At 34.4% G+C, this 17,966-nt stretch overlaps 2 protein-coding genes across 2 annotated transcripts in view; one reads left to right on the top strand and one right to left on the bottom strand.

Annotated features, from left to right (window-relative positions):
- Positions 1-13,887, bottom strand: part of LOC127845037 (probable ATP-dependent RNA helicase DHX37) — a 49,179-nt gene extending 35,292 nt beyond the window's left edge. Inside the window, exons 1-8 of the mRNA XM_052375661.1 lie at positions 13,560-13,887; positions 12,395-12,577; positions 9,653-9,753; positions 6,407-7,061; positions 4,985-5,133; positions 3,360-3,452; positions 1,449-1,545; positions 517-630 (exon numbers count right to left, since the gene is read on the bottom strand). Of these exons, the coding sequence (XP_052231621.1) occupies positions 517-630; positions 1,449-1,545; positions 3,360-3,452; positions 4,985-5,133; positions 6,407-7,061; positions 9,653-9,753; positions 12,395-12,577; positions 13,560-13,640 (1,473 nt within the window). The 5' untranslated portion in view covers positions 13,641-13,887. The remainder of the gene's footprint in view (positions 1-516; positions 631-1,448; positions 1,546-3,359; positions 3,453-4,984; positions 5,134-6,406; positions 7,062-9,652; positions 9,754-12,394; positions 12,578-13,559) is intronic.
- A 17-nt stretch (positions 13,888-13,904) lies between these two features.
- The window catches only part of LOC127845199 (vacuolar protein sorting-associated protein 53 homolog), a 55,878-nt gene continuing 51,816 nt past the window's right edge, over positions 13,905-17,966 (top strand). The window contains exon 1 of the mRNA XM_052376000.1: positions 13,905-14,023. Coding sequence (XP_052231960.1) covers positions 13,925-14,023 — 99 coding nt within the window. The 5' untranslated portion in view covers positions 13,905-13,924. The remainder of the gene's footprint in view (positions 14,024-17,966) is intronic.

Below are 17,966 nucleotides of genomic sequence, written 5' to 3'. Positions count from 1 at the left end.
CTGTGAACAGAGTGATGAAGTCAGAATGAACCCATGTATCCATATGATGCTAAATCATTAATCAGGCTTGCTCAGAAAATTAGAGAGAAATTGTATAGGCAACCCTTGTTACATTTCTAGCTTTTAAATATTAATAATAAATATAATTTCAGGCTTCAAGTTAATCCAAAGTATTTATGTCAATATTGTTAACAAAGGCATCTATTTCAAATGAATTGTTGAAAATATGGCAAAGTCAAACAGTGTAATTTTTAACATCCAATAAAAAGCAACTCTAACATGCCCAACTTCATATCATCAGGAACAATGTCTGAAAGTGTATACTGTGTTTGAAGAAAACTGTTGGATACCTGCCCTGGATCTATAGACAGACTGACTAACCGATGGATAAACAGACGGAAGACAGTTGTGCTGACATATGATTCTAATCATTTCCAAGCATGTCTCTTTTCAAGTGACATATTATTTTTATAGTTTTTTTGTATGCTTTTATGTTCATCTTGTAACAGTACGTACCTTGTGTCTCAGTGGTACAATGCGTGACAGCAGACCAATGAGGATGTCTGTGTAGACGCTCCGCTCATGAGCCTCATCGATAATGACCACAGAGTATTTGGTCAGTAGGAAGTCCTGCAAAAATAGTGCCCTTGTGAGCCTGGTTCTACAAAAATAGGGTTAAATGCATGAGCCTAGCCGCACAGGCTTATCAGGGACCACACTTTACGCCTTATCTGGATGTTTGCCAAGAAGAGACTTATTTGAAAAGTACTTTATCAAAATAGTTTCGTCCCTCATGAGCCTTTGCAGACTGCACAGGTTAATCTGGGACGACACATTACTCAGTTGCATTAAACCCTGTTCTCTTAGCGCAAGGCTCATTTGTTTTAATAATACAATCATTTTGTCATATAAATTATGAATGGCATATTTTAATAAAATATTTTGTACATTTTTTCAACTGCAATGCCATCTATTAAACCCTTTACCACTTAGATACGTATTTTCACGCATTAATTTGTAGTCCATTAGATAGATACCGGTATATTAAAATTAAGACCTTTCTTACTAGATTCAAGTTTTTAAGGCTTCATCGCCAAACCGTAGATACTGATGAGCAGCAAACAGCATAAAACCTGAACAGACTGTGAGTTACTCTCAGGTTGTTCTGGTTTTATGCTGTTTGCACATAGCCATTTTTACTTTGCTTCTGAGTGGGAAAGGGTTGAATTAGCTCTCGTTCTGGAAATGGCATAAGCATAAGCAAATTGAATTTAAATTCACAAGTTATTTACTGTAATTTTACGTACAATGCCAAGACAAGAACAGTTACAGTAAATGTAGATATATCAAGACTATACAGAGACTTATATAGTTATAGTAGTACTTAAGTATCAAAATAATTTTCTTTGTTCCATACATAAGATTATAACATAAGAACATCCAAATACCTTCTGAACTTCTTTAAGCAGGACACCATCTGTCATGAACTTGACCTTTGAATCTGCGGTAACGTTGCCTTCATATCGTATCTGGTAGGACACCACACTTCAAATAACATCATAACATCATAAATCTTCATTGTTATTTTAAAGCATCATATTTCAATAATAAAATTTAAACAAGAGCACCGCATAAAGGGTGCCAACGCTCGGCTGCGGGTGCAGTTTTGAATAAATAAAAGCTTGTCCAAAAAATTTTTTTTTGGAGGTCACAGTGACCTTGACCTTTGACCTAGTGACCCAAAAATGGGTATGGTGTGTAGAACTCATCAAGGTGCATCTACATATGAAGTTTCAAAGTTGTAGGTGGAAGCACTTTGATTTTAGAGCCAATGTAAAGGTTTTAGCACGACGCGGACGGCGAACGATGAGCTGGCTATGAAGATACCTCGGGTTTTCTCCGAAAACAGCCAAACTAAAAATCAGAAACCAACAAATATTTTAATTTACCACAGATACAAGGCAACAACATAAAAGGTTCTAAGCTGTGAGGACTGAAATCTATCAGAACCATTATTTGAATGTCTCAAAATCTGACAATTATCTTCACAGTTGCACAGTTTTGAATCATTTAAATAATGTCATATATTTCAATACAGGGTTGGATACCGTTACCCGCTGCTGATTATGCTTTCCTCAATCAAGTCTTAGCCAATTAACATTCTAAGCAATTTACTCATGCAGAAATTGTTTCAATCGAACATCATAAACAGCAAATAACAAAAAAATCATTACAATCAAACTAATGTCTTGATGGTGATTTCAATACAAACAACTGTGTGTTATGCCTTGGGACTCCATCCATTAAGGACACACTTCATACCAAGTGCACGGTAAAGTATACATTCCCTTTGTTCCAAGAGCTTTCAAACATAAACATTTTTAAATGTGTAGAATAGTGTATAGTGGAATACTGTAATAACTCTTAGTTTAGAAAATTTAGAGACAAAAATTAAGGTGTCCGAAAGTTATAATTATATTAAAATGAAAGCAATACTTCAATGTACAGTAAATGTATTGTGATTTACTCTTCGTTTTTCTGCTTTGAAATAAATACAATTTAACAGCCTTGCTAACTCTTGCCTGAAATGATAGAACATAAAAGTAAAAACATATAACATTCTGCTTCCTTGATAGGACCAGGGACCTATACATACATATGTTTGTATAGGTCCCTGATAGGATGAAAATGTTTCAAATGCTGTTGGGTGAATCCATTGTTTTTACCTGTATACATGTTTATTTACCAAATTGTGCGAATGTAATGGTCCATTGCCCTCAGGCATGCATCTGCCAAGTTTTATTACCTTAATCCGGTTGTAAAAATCCATGCTTGAGGTGTCACAAGATAAGCGAAGTATGTAGAATAGCGCGGTAAAATTTCTGTCAGAAAATTTAGAAACATTTATTATGGACAAAAACATGTATGTCCGAAAATTAAGTCACAAAAAATAATTATTCTTGCTAAAATAGGGGGTGTCCAAAAACTAAGAGTCTAAACTTTGAGAAATACGGTGACCATAATTTTCCTTCATAAGAACTTATGCCACTACAGCATGCATAGAATTATTTTCACTTGACAGGGACTTTCAATCACTCGACAGTGGGTGTCCAACAACGATTTTAAAATAAAACAGTAAAAATAAAGATGTTATAATATATCTCTTTATATATAATATATATATAGAGCTAATTGTCATATAAGCCTATTTGTGCGATACTTTCAGCTTTTATTTCATTTTTCGATTTAAGGAAGACTCTTCTTGACAAAAATCCAGTTTAGACGGAAAGCAACACTTTTGGCACATGCATTTAACCCTGTTTTCTCAGGGCTCGACTCATATGATAAACTTGTCTGACCTTGAACTCAAGGACATCTCCTTGGCAACCCGACTGGACATGGCCACAGCTGCCACCCTTCGAGGCTCTGTGATACCGATGATACCTCCACCACTGAAGAGTTCAAAATAACAGACAGCATGATAAAAATTTATCTCTACCACTGAAAGTTGAAAACAACAGACGGTATGATAAAAATTAAACCTTTTCCACAGAAAACAGTTCAAAACAACAAACAGTATATTTAAAATGTTACTACTAAAGACTTCATAACAACAGACTACTAAAGACTTCATAACAACAGACTACTACAGACTTCATAAAAACAGACTACTAAAGACTTCATAACAACAGACCACTAAAGACTTCATAACAACAGACTACTACAGACTTCATAAAAACAGACTACTAAAGACTTCATAACAACAGACCACTAAAGACTTCATAACAACAGACTACTAAAGACTTCATAACAACAGACCACTAAAGACTTCATAACAACAGACTACTAAAGACTTCATAACAACAGACCACTAAAGACTTCATAACAACAGACTACTAAAGACTTCATAACAACAGACTACTAAAGACTTCATAACAACAGACTACTAAAGACTTCATAACAACAGACTACTAAAGACTTCATAACAACAGACTAAAAGACTTCATAACAGACTACTAAAGACTTCATAACAACAGACTACTAAAGACTTCATAACAACAGACTACTAAAGACTTCATAACAACAAACTACTAAAGACTTCATAACAACAGACTACTAAAGACTTCATAACAACAGACTACTAAAGACTTCATAACAACAGACTACTAAAGACTTCATAACAACAGACTACTAAAGACTTCATAACAACAGACTACTAAAGACTTCATAACAACAAACCGTATGATACAAAGCTTAAACCTAAACACTTGAAGAGTTGAAAACAACAGAGTACATGATAAAAATGTTAACTCCACTGCTGGAGAGTTCATAACAACAGAGAATATGATACAAATGTTACCTGTAACATTGAAGAGTTGAAAAAAAGAGACAAATATATGATACAAATGTAACATCTACCACTTGAGATTTGAAAACAACAGACAGCATGATGATACCAATGTTACATCTACCACTGAAGACTTGAAAATTACAGAAAGCATGATAAAAATGTTACATCTACTACTGAAGAGTTGAAAATAACAGACATAAAGTAAAAATGTTAAATAAAATTTAAATGAAAACGGACCCCATTTAAAAAATTGCACCAGTTAAAATATACAACTATACACAAGGAATGACACAATTTTATCTATGAACAATAACTAGTGATTTTTTTTTGCTATATATTATACAGCCTATGCCTTTTTGAATGGGAAATATAGTGCGACAAAGAATACAATTGGGAAAAAAGAAACATTAATATTATTATATTAAAAATAACAATATTCCAATTTTTCATATTTAAATGCATTATTAAATTAATAATATTAAGTGCAATTGGGTTATATTGCTGAATAACAAACTGCATAAACTAATTTCTGAGTTAATTGAAAAAAATGGCATATTTTGGGGGAAATCCTGTCAAGATTTTTAAACAGCCTGTAAGACATTGTTATTTTTTTGGAAAAAAAAATCAACTCACTGTGCATATCCCGCTTCATACAGGAACTGAGGCACCTGTGTGGTTTTCCCACTGCCAGTCTCACCACAGATGATCATGACCGGGTGCTCGTTGATCGCCTCCACGATGCTCTGCTCCTCTCCAAGGATTGGAAGCTTCAGTCGCGCATTCTGTACGTTATAGCACAAGATTCTTTATAACTCTGATTTAACTTTATCTACATCTTTAGCATAGCTATTTGTGCTCTGCATCTTTGCGATAAAATATCAGTGATTAATTTACGGTGATTAATTTCTGCAATTTTTACAGATAACTGCGCCTTCAAATGAGGAGGATTTTGGTACCACAAATGGCGGAAATCAAATGGGGGAATAGACTAGAATTTTTGTATACCTAATGTTAAACTATAAACATTCAATAATGCATTAAGCAGGGCTGTTTGGACACCAGTAAACTGTGAAATAATGAGGATAAACAAGTGGAAAATCTTGATAATTTCCACACCCCTTGTATAGCATTCAAGGAAAAAGGTCATTGTTGGATCAGTGCATGGTCTTGTCACACAATCAGAAAAATTGTAAAAAGATCTTAATATAATGTCACAACCATCTGACATCAACCTATTGTAATTGTTAAAGCTTTAACTACATAAATAATAACAAAGGTTTTTCGAGCTGTGTAACAAACTGCTGTTGGTTAAAGCTGTAAAGTACGTTAAATTTGTATTACAACACGAAACAGTCTGCAAAACTAACTTTTTTGTCTTCATAGCCTATGTGGCTATGAAACTTTGAAAATGTCATAGCCAGCGGAAATTTTTCAAAGCCAGAAAAAACTTGAATTAATTTACAGTGACATTACATGAAAGGACGACAACAGTCGTAATACATGTATATAGATTGAAACAACGTTGGCGCTTTCAGTTTAAACATTGTTGACCTTAGCAGAACAATAAAAGTGTAATTCTCTGCAGCAAGTATTTACCAGTAAAAATACAAAGCCGGTGATCACGGGTATCGATCTTAATCATATGAATGATAAACACTGTTAAGGTTATTTCGTAATTTCAAAGCTATTAATAACACACATTCAACCGCTTTACTTAATTTATAAAACCCTCGCACTATTATTTCATTTATTGGCGAAGAATGCAAGTTCAGTTTAACAAAAGTATTATGACATTTTAAATACGCAAGCCGGACACTCTCTATAATTTCTATGGGAGATCACTAATGATAAAAAAATAAGGGAAGTAACTAAGCGGTTTCACTGTACGAATTTACACCTGAAATGCATAAATTGATTTTTGATTGGTTTATTTTCTCGGATTATTTTCATTGCAAATCAGGCGATCTATATTCAATTTCTATCACCAAAGCCGAGATTTCATCACATTGGCGATCAGGCGATGGGTTAATTTTGCAGACTGACAAAATATGATACCTGGATAACTGTGTCTCTCTCAACTGGGATGTTCACAACTTTCATCACCAGATCAGCTACCTTAATGTCAGGCTCTGTTACTGCCTTATTACCACCAGAAGGGTTGTCAACATCTACTTTTCCCTTATTTTCCATAACGTCATCATCCCTAGAGTACTTGACTTGCTTATCAGGGGTACATACAGAAGATGTGAGTTCGCTTATTGTCCAATTGGCTGAGGTACTTCTAACATGTTTCTTTGTATTTACTTTCCAGACTGGAGAATTATTTTTGTGACTTGTATTAGATTCTTCTGTCCCATGTGTTGCACTTGTGTTTGCTCTATTTGCAATATCATCAGATGGATCATTTATAAGGACTATTTCAGATTTAACAGATGTAGATCCAGCTGAACTATGATTGCTTTCACCATCTTGCTCCTTATTCATCCTTAGGACTATATTCTCTTGAGGTTCATTGTTAACTTTGGGTTCCTCTTCAGACGCCACACCTGAATCCTCTTCATCAGTTGACATATCAGAGGTGTGGATTGACTCCTCACTGTCACTTTTCCCAAGTTCTTCCTCTGTTGGCTCTTTACGACGTCTTTTTCTATTTCTTTTAGAAATAATATTTATAGTTTTCACTCCTGAATTTATCACATCTTCATGTTTCCTGCAAAAATGAATGTAAAGTGAAAACTAAAATTTACCATTTCCATCAGGTCTTAAAACCCATGTTGCAGTGAAATTCATAGCTAAAGTATAAACAATATCCGCGCCAAGTGAAGTATTATATGCTGTAAAATGTGTAATATAATTATGGTATTTGTGTCTAGTAAAACTGTCAAAAATTGGAAACAAGCCTTGCTCTAGGAAAAAAGGGTTAATGCATGTGAGTAAAGTGTCTTCCCATATTAGCCTGTGCCATTCACCCAGACTTATCAGGGACAACACTTTCAACTGTAATGCCATTCACCCAGACTTATCAGGGACAACACTTTCAACTGTAATGCCATTCACCCAGACTTATCAGGGACAACACTTTCAACTGTAATGCCATTCACCCAGACTTATCAGGGACAACACTTTCAACTGTAATGCCATTCACCCAGACTTATCAGGGACAACACTTTCAACTGTAATGCCATTCACCCAGACTTATCAGGGACAACACTTTCAACTGTAATGCCATTCACCCAGACTTATCAGGGACAACACTTTCAACTGTAATGCCATTCACCCAGACTTATCAGGGACAACACTTTCAACTGTAATGCCATTCACCCAGACTTATCAGGGACAACACTTTCAACTGTAATGCCATTCACCCAGACTTATCAGGGACAACACTTTCAACTGTAATGCCATTCACCCAGACTTATCAGGGACAACACTTTCAACTGTAATGCCATTCACCCAGACTTATCAGGGACAACACTTTCAACTGTAATGCCATTCACCCAGACTTATCAGGGACAACACTTTCAACTGTAATGCCATTCACCCAGACTTATCAGGGACAACACTTTCAACTGTAATGCCATTCACCCAGACTTATCAGGGACAACACTTTCAACTGTAATGCCATTCACCCAGACTTATCAGGGACAACACTTTCAACTGTAATGCCATTCACCCAGACTTATCAGGGACAACACTTTCAACTGTAATGCCATTCACCCAGACTTATCAGGGACAACACTTTCAACTGTAATGCCATTCACCCAGACTTATCAGGGACAACACTTTCAACTGTAATGCCATTCACCCAGACTTATCAGGGACAACACTTTCAACTGTAATGCCATTCACCCAGACTTATCAGGGACAACACTTTCAACTGTAATGCCATTCACCCAGACTTATCAGGGACAACACTTTCAACTGTAATGCCATTCACCCAGACTTATCAGGGACAACACTTTCAACTGTAATGCCATTCACCCAGACTTATCAGGGACAACACTTTCAATGCCATTTATTGTTTTAGTCTGTCTCTTCTTAGCAGAAATCCAACTACATTGAAAACATTATTATTCGTCAGGCATTAATTTTCGTCTATTTCTTCAATATGTCCAATGTTTAAACAAAATTAAGACTGTATTAACCTACGCATGAGATATTTAAATCCAATTTAATCCACGCATACATACTTCGTCTGTTTTGTTGTCAAGATAAATTCGGTTTTGTATTGTGTTTTTCAAAGGTGTTGACTAATTTGCAATGTGCTTTGTTGTTTTAAACAGTTATTCAGTCTCACTAATCCGCTAATCATAACAATTAACTTGTCAATGACATACAATAATAAGGGCCCATTACTGTCACCTAATAACAAAAGACTGTTTAATTGGCATGTGACAAACAGGACTCCCAAGCGTCCTCCCTTTACCCCACCACAATTTGTTGCAACGGCGAAACCGCGATTTATCACGGACATGTCTTACAAACAAAACAAATATAGACTGATGCTTTTTTTTCAAAATCAGAAATTGGGAAATATAAGTGCTGACGAAATATTCATTTAAACAAGGGACAAAATTGTCACAAAACCAGGTTTTCATTGTGAAAAAAAATCTGATAAAGGGAGACAACTCAAACTGAACTTTTTAAATGAACAAACAAAATGAACCCCCTTTGTTAGTTTGTTTTAAAATAAATCTATTTTTAGTCGTGGCGACCTTGACATTGGAGATATTGACGTGATTCTTTCGTGCGACACACCGTCCCATGATGGTGAACAAATGTGCCAAATGATTTGAAAATCTCATAATGAATGACATAGTTATAGCCCAGACAAGCTCATTTATGGCTATTTTTTTCCTTTGAACTCAAAGTGTGACATTGACCTTGGAGATATTGACGTAATTTTTTCGCGCGACACACCGTCTAATGATGGTTAACAAATGTGCCAAATGATTTTAAAATCTCACAATGAACGACAAAGTTATGGCCCGGACAAGCTTGTTCCGCCCGCCCGCCAGCCAGCCAGCCCGCCCGCATTCGCCAATCTAATAACCATTTTTTTCCTTCGGAAAACCTGGTTAAAAAATGACGAAATTTCATACTGACGAAAATAAATGGTTTCACAGTATGTGGACTGCACAGGCTAATCAGGGACATCACTTTACGCACATGCATTATTCCATGTTTTCCCAGAGTGTGGCACAAATGTTATTGTCTAAACTGCCGAAATTAGAGGTTAAACAGTTCAAATTTTAAGATATCAAAATTGAATGAAAGTGAACAAAATCTCTGAGTGTAAACCTTTTCACTCTTCCGGACATGACGTCTGCTATGCCGATGAGCTGGTTCATCTCCTCTTGGCTGGCCTGGTGGGCTGACAGCGACGCCAAAATGTCCGCTCTCTGAGAAAACAAAACAGATTCACATGAGAGCCTCTCTCTGGAAAAAAAGGGGCTTAATGCAAGTGCGAAAAAAGGGGCTTAATGCAAGTGCTAAAGCAAACTGCACAGGTTAATCTCGGAAGACACTTTTGGCACATGCATGAAGTCCCTTTTCCCAAAACAAGGCTCATTAGAGTCACATTTACGTAGAAACATTGTTGGTTTATGTGGTGACCAACCATAGCCATGTTAATAATATGAATAATTGGACTTGCGTAGAGTGCACAGGCTAATCAGGGATAACACTTTCCAGCTGAACTGGATTTTCGCTAAGAACAGATTTCCTTGAAACAAAAAATACTATCAAAGCTGAAAGTGTCATCCCTGATTGGCCTGTGGATACTGCACAGGCTAATGTTGAAAGACATCTATGCACATGCATTAAACCCAGTTTTCACAGAACGCAACTCGTTCTAAATCAAAATCTGTTATACAAATAGCATGCAGAATGTCAAGCGTGCCCAATAAAGCTTCAACAAATTAAAATGGTGTTGCTTATTCAAAAGCAAAAATGAACTGATAAAAGAAGCCAAATTAAAATCACAAAGATTTTAAAATGTTATTAATTAATATAGAGAAGTTACAAATGGTCTTATTTTCTTAGTTAAATTTAACAAAAATAAGTAACATTAATTATATCCCATAAAGTAAGCTACATATTAAACTGTTTCTATAATTTTTTGGACATTTGAAAATAGTTAATTTTGTTCGTGTCCAATATAAAGAAGTGTAAACTTATTATATACAATTTTGAGGTCCTTTATTTAAGGCAAGTGACTAATTGCCAAAATAGTAAGAAACAGCACAATACGAAACAGGCTGTTTCCCTATGGCAAAAAGAAGCATTCTTTCCCTAAAAGCTAACCAAAATGTCCCCAAAAATATACCAAACTTTTCCAATATACTCAATAATTGGTCTATTGAGTTGTTTTTACAGCAATTTAATTCCCTAGCACTTTATAATATAAATTTTTGAAAGCATACATTTATAAACAATAGGTATACTGTTATTCATAATCATACTAATAATGTTTAATTTTTCCCAATTGCATGGACTATCACGTTTTTTTCCCAATCCAAAAAGAACAGGATGTGAAATATAGAGCAAAAAAAAATCATTGCCGCCTTGGAATGGTCAATGCAAAGCACTTGGGGTTTAAACCGTCTTTAGAGCCCTCAACTTCACACTTGGTCTAGCAATATTCATGATACATATAAATGTAAATAAAATTTCACCTCATAGCATTGCTACTCAAATTAAACAATAATAAAATGGAATTAAAACGCATTCAATTAAATTACCATTAAAAAATTACGATACAACAAATATTATCAAAATACAGTGTCTGAAAATTGAGAGACACACTGTAAATATATTATGTGATGCATTGGACGTTCTCAAATTCCAGTGCATACTGTCACCAATGAATGATAGCATGTGCTTGCTTATACAACACTGTTAAGTACTGCTAAAGGAGATTTTAGTCGCGGTATGAATCTTTACTTTGATCTGAACTAAACTGTGCAAATAAAGTCTTTTAAGAGTGTACTGTCTTTAACACATTTAACTTTGTTTCAATAAAACTGAGTCCTTTTTATCACACTTCAGCATGAGAACATTACTGAAGATAATTTAATAGTAAATTATCACTTATCAACAAAACACGAATTTTCATATTAAAACAATCAGATTGACATGTTATGTACAAACTGACATCATTCACTTATGCCTGAAATGATACCAACCATAATCTGTGAATGCATTAGGCATAACTTATCATTTTTTTATCTTAATAATGAACACGTCAGTAATAATCGCACAAATGGCAAAGTCTTTTACCGATATACATGCTTAATCATCAAAATAATAAAAATGTAACGTAGTGTTTTTTTTTATAAATATTCTGCGTTATTCGGCCCCATTCCCCCATCTCTAGAGTATATATTTTTCCCCCAAATATTTCTAAAATTCCCCTCTCAAAAGTGTATTCAATTTTAATCAATACCTCATTTAAATACGTCTTTCGTTAGGAATTTATTTTGTTTTATTACTATAATGTTCGTGAACTGCCGCACCCGCATGTTTACTTTCTAATTGACAGATTTGCAGAAATCCAAGAAATGTTGATTTTTGAACATGAACATAACATGTTGATGAAAAAAATAGTTGGAATAATGTTTTTCTCTCTATGTACATTGTATGGTGAATTCTAGTGTTAAAACTTGATTTTGTACTGTTACTTGCTAAGCATTGAAATTTCCCCTTTTACGTTCGAATTTTCTCCCCTCAGGGGACCGACCCTTTCCCCCAAAACTGAAAAAAACAACATTGTAACGGTTAAGTGACTTCACACAATCTTTTGATGGGTATCATAACAAAAATTCAGATTGTAAACACATGCGTTATGTATCATCGGATTGTCCCAAAAATGTAATGAATTCTGATGAAATGCAACTGTCCAAACATTTAGAGTAATTAATTATTGGGGTGAATGATGAATCTGGGTGTCTGAAAAATAGGGGTTACCAAAAAGAATTTTGCAAAAGCCAAGATTGCGTCTGAAAACTTACGAGACTAGGAACAATTGAGAAATTACTGTACCTTTGCTTTTTTCTCTTTTACTTCTAGAACTTTTTCCAACTTCTTTCTTTCTTTCTTGGACAGTTTCTTGACCCTGTTTTCATGCTCATTGACTTGCTTTCGCTCAGACTTTGAACCAGGCAAAATGAGAGCATTGCTGTCATCATAACCTTTCTCAGTGCTGAAGTTTAGTTCAAGTGGAATCTAAAATCAGGAATAAAAACATATACATGCCGGGCTTTTATTTCTTTCTTTAGCAAGGGCTTCTAAAGGCTTCCCCCCCCCCAAGAATAAGACCCCTTCCTCAAAAGGAATTCAGGGATTTCAATAGTTTTTGAAAACCAGGAGTCAAATTACCATGTGCTTGACATTTTCAGGGGTCAACTGAATTTTTCAGGGGTCAAAGTACTGAAATCTAGTTATTTTGTTTCTGGATAATAGTTGATTGCTCTACAAATATGGATTTGTATAACTTTTAGTATATCTTGCCTAACTATAAGTACATTTTATGTTAGTTTCATGAAAACATTTTCATCAAAATGATATTCTTCTTCAAATCCTAGCTGGAGCAGTGATATTTATATTCAAGGTCTTCATAAGGACTTTTTATCAGGCTTCCCGGTCCAAGGTTTGAGAGCAGTACAGGGCCCTTGATTCGCTCGTTTTACCGCCAAATATCGGCGGCTTCCCCCATGAAAAAAGTATACTTTTTTCCCCTATTTCAGCTAAACATTCCCCCCTCCAAAAAAACAAACTTTTTTTTTTACTTTTATACCTATGTTGCCAACTGGTATTGTGCTATTTAAAACCTTTGATTAAATGTATATTTGTGTAAATCATATTAAAATATAACAATTTTAAGTGTTGAATGATTGGTGAAAAGATCTTATAAAATTCCTCTTTTCGCCCAAAACGACGTGAAATTCCCCCCTCTAAGGGCCCCAGCCCCAATCCCCCAAAGTGTAGCAAGGGGCCGGACCCTGCAGTATCCCCACCTGGCATTTTATTTGTTACACAGTCATATGTCAACTCGTGTAATGGGATGTTTTTTGGCTATGGAAAAAATGCTGCAATAAGGCACTAAATAGAGCAAATAATATTATGAATTAATCTAATGATGTTATCATGTTTAAAAAAACATGACTAGCAATTCTTTATCTGTTAAAAAAACAAACATGCGTTTTACATTGTCCACTGCAGAATTGTCGACAATCGTCTTATTTTGTTGTCTGGCTTTCCAGTTGAATCCTTGCTTTCGTTTCCCCATTGTTTAAACCCAAAGGCACTAAAATTCGGAACTGCACTATTAATTCGGATATATATCAACGTGTGACTGTAAACAAAACGCACATGTTAGGTACTCAATTAGTCATCTTGAAGAAAAATAAATAAAAATTTCAAAACACTTTTGAATGATTTTAACATGTAATTCATAACTTCATTCTTCATTAAAATCAGCGTATTCTTTTGAGAAAATATTAATGAATTCCCTGTTTTAACAACACACGTTTTGCTATTTTTGCAAAGTGAAATAATTTTAAAACCGACAACATGGCAGGTTTAGAAGAAGAAGACAATTTTGATGAGGAAAATTTCCAGGATACGTCCTTGCTCACCTTTCCACCTGATGTCCAGGGTGTTCTTGATGAAGTATTTGTTATATTTTTAAGAGCGTTTAATTGTCAATCGCAATAAATTAGTAAAAAATATATTTAGTGCAAATAATATGTTAAAATTTAGACCAGGCTACTTTGCACTAATTCTGGTTATGTTCATATTGAATGTCAAAGAAACTTTTTAATACGTTATAATTTGAAGAATGCATATCTACAGAATAATACGTATGGGTTATGGAGGTTTCGGTAAATGACAAGTTCGGTAAATTGATTTATATAGTAAAAGCCGTGGAGGTTTCGGTAAATTGATTTTATAGAGGAGGTATACCTACAACGAGGTGTTAATGACACCTATAATCGGCTTACAATAACATTAGGGGCATTTATTTGCAAACTGTAGATTAATTTTGATGAACATTAATTGAGTTGTTTGGCACTAATTAATTTATCTGTTTAAATGTACGGACTTGATTTTATCAAATTAGAGATGTTTGCAAAGTGTTATTATTAATTATCCAGGCTTGCAACCTATTGATAACCATTATATAATCATGCCACGTGGAGGCCACCTCTTGTAAGAGCCACATTATTATATTTTTTTTAACTGATACGCTTTAATTAAGGTTTTTAAGTTTCGGTGGTTTAAAATACTAAGATCAAATATGTTTGTTTCTTATATAAATAAATTTCTTGCTTCTTTTTCCTACAATCAGGTCAGCACATAAGGTATTATTCTTAAAATAATCTAGATATGTATGTTTAGATCGTGAACATGCTTTAACACTGGTGGCCGAGTTTTTACATACACGACCAGTAACTTTCAAACTGTGAAATAAACAAACGTTTTCCTTCTTTAATCATGTTTACCAAAAATACTGGTGGTGACATCAAAGGATGTTTATTTGTGGTAAAAATAACATTATTATGTAATTGGGTAATTAAAAAATTATAATGGTCATTGTCAAATAAGAAATGATCATCAGCCACATCAATGCCCTGGGACCATCCACAGCGGTCCACCACATGCTCGACGACGACGAGTCTTGAACGATGAACAACTGATATGGTTGAAATGTAACATTAAATTGAATTGTGTCGTACATGTATCTCATTTGTATTAGAAATGTAATTAAATTAAATCAGCATGCGGAAAATCTGAATGATAATAATGTGTCGTATTAATATTGTAGTGTGTCAAAAATGTATCTTATTAATATGTGATTACTCCCTCATTATTGTTTTAAATGACATGAAATATTCAAATATATATATTGCATCCATGTTTTACTTGTTGCTAAATAAAACGGATTACAAAGTAAATCAGTTATTATTTTTTATTGAACCGATTTGTTTAGGCAAAAAATGATATCAGTTATTTTGGCCGTAAAACCCATTGTTCCAGTACAGTAGCCAGGTGCCTGTGTATTAAGTTGATAAGATAATGATCATCACAGCAGCTTGCTATTACACAGTGTATTCATTCTGCTGGCGTTGTGTTAGATGTCATTTTTATCAGTTTTCAATTATGTGTATCTCTTCGCTTAACTCAACGTTCAATGGCACGCGCACTTAACATAATTATAAAACATAACGCGTATCATTATATTACTTTTTATTAATTACGTACACGTATTAAATTTTATATATTGTTTTTTTCTTGTGTTTTTCTCAACCAGAAAGAAATAATAAAACATATAAATAAATATAAAATTCAACATGAAATCATTTTTATTAAATCATATTTTACAAGAAACTTTTTAAAATAGCATTAAACTTAATTGAAAATCTTACATTGATTCCGCCATAAATCATTACTTCTTATTACTATTATGTTACTATTATGTTATTTAAATAAAAGCACCAATTAAAAAAACAACAGTATTGCGTTGTTTTAATCGTAAAATTAACCAAAAATTTCCTTACAGAATTCGTTTTTCAGAGGTAGCTCATTCATTTCCCTTAATTCTTTACCTTAGGCATAGCATTAATTACTCAACTCAAAATTAATCCACAGTTTGCAAATAAATGCCTCTAATGTTATTGTAAGCCGATAATAGGTGTCATTAACACCTCGTTGTAGGTATACCTCCTCTATAAAATCAATTTACCGAAACCTCCACGGCTTTTACTATATAAATCAATTTACCGAACTTGTCATTTACCGAAACCTCCAGCACCCATACGTATGACATTTTAAATAATAAGTTCTCAGTTATGTTTAACTTCAAACTTTAATTCTTAATTAGATTCAGGTTTTTTTATCTGATTTTGGGGTAAGGGCCTTTGAGGGGAAAAAAATCGCACGAAACGCCGGATTTTGGGGGAAAAAATCATGCGAAAATCCGGATTTTGGGGAAAATAAGGAAAGTCATAAATAATTAATTTAACATATATTACTGTTTTTAAAACAAATTCAAGGCAACAGATCATTTAATTATTCAATATTTTCAATTTTCTACACTGGATCAGGATAACTTATGTATTTAAAGTAGGGATGCAAGAGGTTACAAAAATCAGTAACCGGTTAACCTTTTGCCGTAACCGGTTATTAACCGGTTAACCGAAACGCTTTAGGTAGTTTCAATGTTAGAGTACATAAAAATGTCATACCGCTCGAACCGCTCTATAGACACGAAAGTAATTTCTAATTTGAGATCGCTTGCGTCATTATTTTATTTTTCATTGCGCCGCTTATATTACGTTCGCGTCAAATCGCTCACAAAAAGGTGTGTTTCTTTGTTAATTATGTTTCCATTTTTAAAGCTCAAATTGACCTTATATTAACATGTTTTTTTCTCTTCTGGTTGACGTAAAGAGGGTCATGTGTTTCAACGAATCCGGATCTCTCTTAATTGGATAATTGCATATTTTCAATTATTTTATTATGTGCATTTTAGCGTCTGTAGCCGAATTATTATCGTTTAATGTTCATTTTACATTTAAATGCGGGTAAAATAAAGAACACAAACTCAGATTCTGAGTTAATTTTTTATTCACAGTTTCTAGTTCTGTCTGCAGAATAAATCATGGGCACGTATGCCTGGACCACGAAATTTGCAAGGGCCTGGTTGATCGTCTCGCTCGACGAAGGACGGGGGGCAAAAACCTGGTGTAACGTCTGTTGCTTTGCCACATCCGGACTGGCCTTGTTGTTGTCAACGGACGGATGCTTAAATTTTATATGATTTCGCAGATTTGAGGTGCCGCCATGCAGTTGAATTGTTGCACTGCATAACAGACAAGATGCAGTGCTCTTGTCTGCCGATTTTCTGAAGTGTTTCCATACCTCGGACGGTAATGGTGGCATCGTTGGTGACGTAAATTACAATAATGATAGTAATTTCTCAGAAGCAAATACGACGTTTACTCGACAAGATTTTAACTACGAATGCATTTATTCAGAAAATTGTTTCTTATAAAACACGGTATTTTCGCGAGCAATCAGTGTTGGATATTGGTTAACAAAACATCAAAAAAAGGCGTGCATTGTCTAAACTGTTTTTTATCGCGAGTTCGATAAACGTGTCAATTACGTCTTCGCTAGTAGCCCCCACTCCCCGCAGTTCGCTAGTTAAATTTTTGCGAGTCAAACAAAACAATGGTGCCAATTATCAAAACGTACCCCTATTTGTTATCATAAAGGTATTGATTTATTGCTTTATTGCTGTGTTTGTTGACACGTTATTTATTACCGTCGACTGTGCGGCATGTTGTTTTAACTAGTCGCCAGCGCAATTTGGCAGTATGTCACGCGAAAAAAGTAAAAACGTACAAGTTTTTCGATGAAAAAAAACACATAATCAAATATATTTTTCAAGGTTAACCTTTTGCCGAAAATGTAACCGGTTAACTGGTCGTTCGGTAGGTTAACCGGTTAACCTCTTGCATCCCTAATTTAATGGTAAAAAAAGAAAATGAAATCTAAAGGAAAATTTACCTGCTGAGGGGAAAAAAATCCGAGGGAAAAGGGCCTATTT

The sequence above is a fragment of the Dreissena polymorpha genome, chromosome 1, assembly GCF_020536995.1.
Source record: "Dreissena polymorpha isolate Duluth1 chromosome 1, UMN_Dpol_1.0, whole genome shotgun sequence".
NCBI classification, from domain to species: domain Eukaryota; kingdom Metazoa; phylum Mollusca; class Bivalvia; order Myida; family Dreissenidae; genus Dreissena; species Dreissena polymorpha.
The sequence above is the reverse complement of the archived record's forward strand: the minus strand, read 5'-3'. Positions and strand labels throughout refer to the sequence as shown.